Raw genomic sequence first — 5063 nt, 5'->3', positions numbered from 1 at the left:
GATACTACTAAGCCATAAAGGAGGGTGAAATAATGTCTTTCACAGAACTTGAATGGAATTGGAAGCCATAATCCTAAGTGAAGCATCTCAGGAATGGAAAAATAAATACCACATGTACTCATTTATAAGTGGAAGCTAAGTGATTGCTATACATGGTCATACAGAATGATATCATAGACCATAGATAGAGACTCAGAGTGGGGGAGGGAGGAAGGGGATAAAAAATCAAAAATTACCTATCGGGTACAATGGGTGCCCTTTACTGATGGTTATACTAAAAGCTCTGACTTCACTATTCAGTTCATCCATGTATCAAAATGCTACTTTTATCCCCTAAATCTATTGAAATAAAAAAATTTTTTTAAGTCATGCCACCATTATAGTTTATTCATATAATAACCAAATGAGCAGCTGAAATATTTGCTAAGTTTTCAAATCTGTAATTTTCATTTTGTAACTCTGGTAAGGAATACTGAAGTGATCTCTAAACTCCTAAACTTCACTTAGTAACCATAAATTCATTCACATTGCAGTGATATTAATAATTGTCTTTAATTTTTTAAGGCAAATGCAATAGGCCGAAGTGCTAAAACTGTTCGAGAATTTCTAGAAAAGAATTACACAGAAGAAGCTATAGCAAACGACAATGAAGCTATCAAATTAGCAATTAGAGCTTTACTAGAAGTAAGTGATCTAATAAGGCATATTCAGAAAAGCATGATTTTTTTCTCATGTATTTTTGTTTAGTAAACACAAAATGTGCTGAAGTAATTCTGGTATTGTGCTTGTTCTATATTAGGTTGTCCAGTCTGGTGGAAAAAACATTGAACTTGCTATAATAAGAAGAAATCAACCTTTGAAGGTAAGTCATTAATCAAAGAGGAAAAAATATCTATAGTATAAAAGTGTTTTAACAAAAGTTAAAATGTTGTTGATACTTGTGAATCTCCATTTTAAGTATGCCACATCCATTAACATCAAGTAACACCATGATAACTTCTGTTTTGTTTCTGTAAGCTAATAATCATTTATTATATATGCTTAATGTTAGCAGTTACTAAATCCCTTTGTAAAGATGTAGAGGTGCTGAGATTTCTGTTTAAGCCTACCCATTTAGTGTCTATTTCTATTAACATAAGTCATAGCACCTGCTGAATCAGCTCTAGGTAGTGATCAGTATAGTATATTCCCTATGGAATTTCATTCCTGGCATTGTATAGAAAACAGTTATTCTTCCTGTCTTTGTAGATCTTCTAAAATGAAGATACGCTTCCAGCTAGTGTCATTCAGCTGCCATTTTTAAATAATTGCTGGCCCTCTAGGCTTCTGACATAATGTTATTCTTCATTATGTCAAAAGAACTTCATTTCTGTTTATCTGCTGGTTTTTACCTATTTACTTTTCTTTTGGAAGTGCCTTGAACTTCTCTAAAACTTAAACTTTAATATCTACTATGGTAGCACTTCCATATATCTTTGTGGCTAGTCTAATTATTATTTGCATACCTTTTATCAGCCATTATGGGTTGAATCTATTGGACCACAAAATAAGTTATTCTCAGTATTGTGATAGAAGCCTCATTACTCACTCAAAAAGCATTTGAGATGTACTTCATTATTATTCATTAAGTAGAAATGTAAACTAGCTCTCTTTAGCTGAGATTGTGCAAAATCACTCAAAACATAAGAAACTACATTTAAAATATATATAAAGAATTTTTTTACATCTATCTTTTCTTTGGTTTTAAGGAAAATATTTTAAGGAGAAATAGTGCTAAAATTGGTACTCTGTGAAGCAGTGGAGAGGGCTATATTTTTGTCATCTTGTTGATAGCTTTTGACACCACTTTCCTGTCTTTTATTATATAACCAACAATAGGACGTGAGGATAAAGCAGCAGCAAAGTTTCAATAATAAATGAGAGAGATGGGGATAGGACAGTGGAGTCTGCCTCGCACACCTGCACATAAACTGTAGGATGCTAAGCACAGAGTGTGGTGGTAGATACAAGACCAGCTGTCAAGGACCCAGGAACAGAGGCAACAACACCACAGGGCACAGAAACCACTGAGCACAGAATGCTTCTTCAGCCCTGGCACATACGTATACACACATATGTATGGACATACACATACACGAACAGTTACGTGTACATATTTACTTAAGAGTGGTAGAATGGTGTATGTACTGGCAGCGGTGTTGTACCGTTATTCACCCTGTCCTTTTAGTATAGACTGGCACATACTGTGGAAATAGCAGACCTGTATTTATGTTTAGGGTTGCATCGATCTGGGTTTAAGTTCCCACAGATACGTTGGTTTAATAGCATGACCTTGAGCAAGGTGCTCTTATCATCAGTTTTATGTTTTCTTATATATAAAATGAGGCTAACAATAACTACATGAAAGGGCTATTGTAACAAGTAAATGACATAGCACAACATAGTCAGCTGAATAATAGATGCTCATGAAATGTTACTGTTATTCATCTTATCCTTAATAAAAGGAGAAGATATGTGTGTAGAAAGGCATACCTTTTTTACTGTGTTCCACTTTATTGCACTTTGCTTTTTTACAAATTCAAAGTTTGTGGCAATAGTTGGTGACTTTAAGTGTAAACAAGTTCTCAGTGCTCATTTACCATTCTGAAAATGCTAAGGCCCTTAGCAGTGACAAACCTGATGAACACAGGCCTGAGCCAATGTGCCCAGCCATAATAAAGTACTTTCAAATTCAGGTATTTACATTGCTTTTTAAAGATAATGGCTGTTGTATACTTACAGTATAGTATAAACATAACTTTTATATGCACTAGGAATCCAAAAAAATTTTTATTCACTTATTGTGGTGCTCTAGAACCAAACCCATGGTATCTCCAAGATATGCTGTATGTATGTGCATATATAGATAGAGAAGATACCAGAATGTGGTCAGTTTGGGCATCATTAATTCTGCCTAAAAGCAGCTGCTGAGTCTTTTTATCTTGGATGGAAAGTTTAAAAAGAAGAATGATCTAAAGTAAACCTTGTCATTTTCTATAAATAAAAACAAAAATTCACCTTTTGCTATAATCATAGGCTACCAAGACATGAAGAGAAGAGAGCTTGTAGGTAGTTACATTAAGCATGTTTCTTCCTTTCTTAATTCCCTCTCACTTGTTGCTTTAAAGATTTATTAGATGAAGTTTTTGGATAGGCATTTGAAAATAGGTCCTATTGGAATTTGAAAATTCATACTGGAAAGAAAATTAGCCAGTTCTCATGGATCTCAAAAGCAATTTAAGAAAGTAGAGAGTGGAGGTGTAACGTTAGAATGGATGAACCCTGGGCCTCAAGCAATCTGTTCACCTCAACCTCCCAAAGTATTAGGATTATAGGCATGAACCACTGTCTCCCCATGACCCCTTATTTTTTTTTTAAATACCAGATTAATGTGAGGGTACAAATTTTTAGGTTACATTATTTTCATTTCTAAGGAAAAGTTCAAGTTGTAGTTGAGCCCTTCACGCAGGAGCATGCTGAACACCCTCACATTGTGCACATTAGGTGAGATACCGCCTATCACCCTCCCTCCTCCTCTGTCCTCTCCCCTCCTCTTCACTAGATTATACTTGTAGTTTTCTCTCATGTGAGCATGTAGTTGTTTATATATTGGTTTTATATTAGTGTCAAGTATATTGGGTACTTGCTTTTTCATTCTTGTAATACTTTACTGAGAAGAGTGTGTTCAGTTCCATCTAGGTAAACATAGAAGATGTAAAGTCTTCATCTTTTCTTATGGCTGAACAGAACTCCATGTTATACATACACTACAGTTTGTTAATATTATTCATGGGTTGACAGGCAATTGAGTTGATTCTGCATCTTGGTGATTGTGAATTGAGTTGCAAAAAACATTCTAGTGCAATGCCTTGTCTACCCTTTATTCTTAAACTGATTTCAGAGATGGACTCGTTTCTAGTCATAGTCTAACCTGTCTTTGACAGTTGCTAGAGTTATCTACCTTACTGAAAAGTAGATAATATTGACTAAATACAAAAAATGTAAAGCCTCTTAATTCTGCAAATGTGCTTCTTAAATCAGTGGTTATGAACTGGGATCTTAGCTTTTCAATAGGAAATACCTTGACTTAAAGTATACAAGTACACCTCCATATCTTTAGTTTTGGACATTATCTTAGATTAGATAATATGAAAACACTGCTAAAAAACACCCAGACCATTCTAAATAAAATATAGCATATTTTTTAAATACATATACAAGTTTACAAAAAATAAAAGAAACCCACAGTATCTCCAAGGTATGCTGTATGTATGTGCATATTTACATAGATAGAATAACAGAGTGTGGTCAGTTTTAGCATTTCAACTTGCTGGAACCAGGCAATAGGGACCAAAACCAAAAAAAGATAACAAAACCCAGGGGTAAACATTTGAACTAAACTTCTGAATCTAGAGGTTTATTGGTCTTCCTAAGCTAGGAGATATAAACATCTATGTAAATATAAACACCTACCTAGGCCAGGAGATGAACCTGGGTTTGAGGTTGCTGTGAACTGTGACACTCTGCCCAGGGTGACAGAGTGAGACTCTGTTTAAAAATAACAATAATAATAATTAGTATACCCACAAGAAATTAAGATAATACAAAGACCTCATAGGTAGTTATATACCGTTGTTATTTATATACTATAGTTGATAATATAAATATGTGTACAATGATTAAAGACATAAGGTAAAAGAGCAAGATGCTATCAAATTAGGTGGTTTTATACAGAACAAAGCAGAACTTCTAGAAATGTAAATATAATCATTGAAATTTTAAATAAGTAAGTAAATATATTATGCAGGTAGACTTTTTTAGTTAACTATAATAAGTTGAATATGTGTGTTTATTTTTTCCTTTCAATTTCTAAATACCACTAAAAGGAAGCAAGAGAAGTATAAACTGTAAAGGAGAACAGAAAAAAAAAATAGTAAGCAAAAGAAAAAAAATGTATAAACCATAAAGAAAAACAAAATATTTCTCATGAGTACAGAAAATGGTTTTATTTTTTTTGTTTTTTT

The 5063-nt window shown here is 33.5% G+C and overlaps 1 protein-coding gene across 3 annotated transcripts in view; it reads left to right on the top strand.

Moving 5' to 3' along the window:
* Window positions 1-5063, top strand: part of PSMA8 (proteasome subunit alpha 8) — a 59978-nt gene that overhangs the window by 47186 nt on the left and 7729 nt on the right. For all 3 annotated transcript variants that reach the window (XM_012802036.2, XM_012802037.1, XM_012802035.1), the window contains exons 5-6: window positions 565-684; window positions 800-862. In XM_012802036.2, the coding sequence (XP_012657490.1) occupies window positions 565-684; window positions 800-862 (183 nt within the window). The remainder of the gene's footprint in view (window positions 1-564; window positions 685-799; window positions 863-5063) is intronic.

The sequence above is a fragment of the Otolemur garnettii genome, unplaced genomic scaffold (genome assembly GCF_000181295.1).
Source record: "Otolemur garnettii isolate 467f Iridium unplaced genomic scaffold, OtoGar3 scaffold00012, whole genome shotgun sequence".
Taxonomy (NCBI): Eukaryota; Metazoa; Chordata; class Mammalia; order Primates; family Galagidae; genus Otolemur; species Otolemur garnettii.
This window is presented reverse-complemented; position numbering and strand designations above follow the sequence as displayed.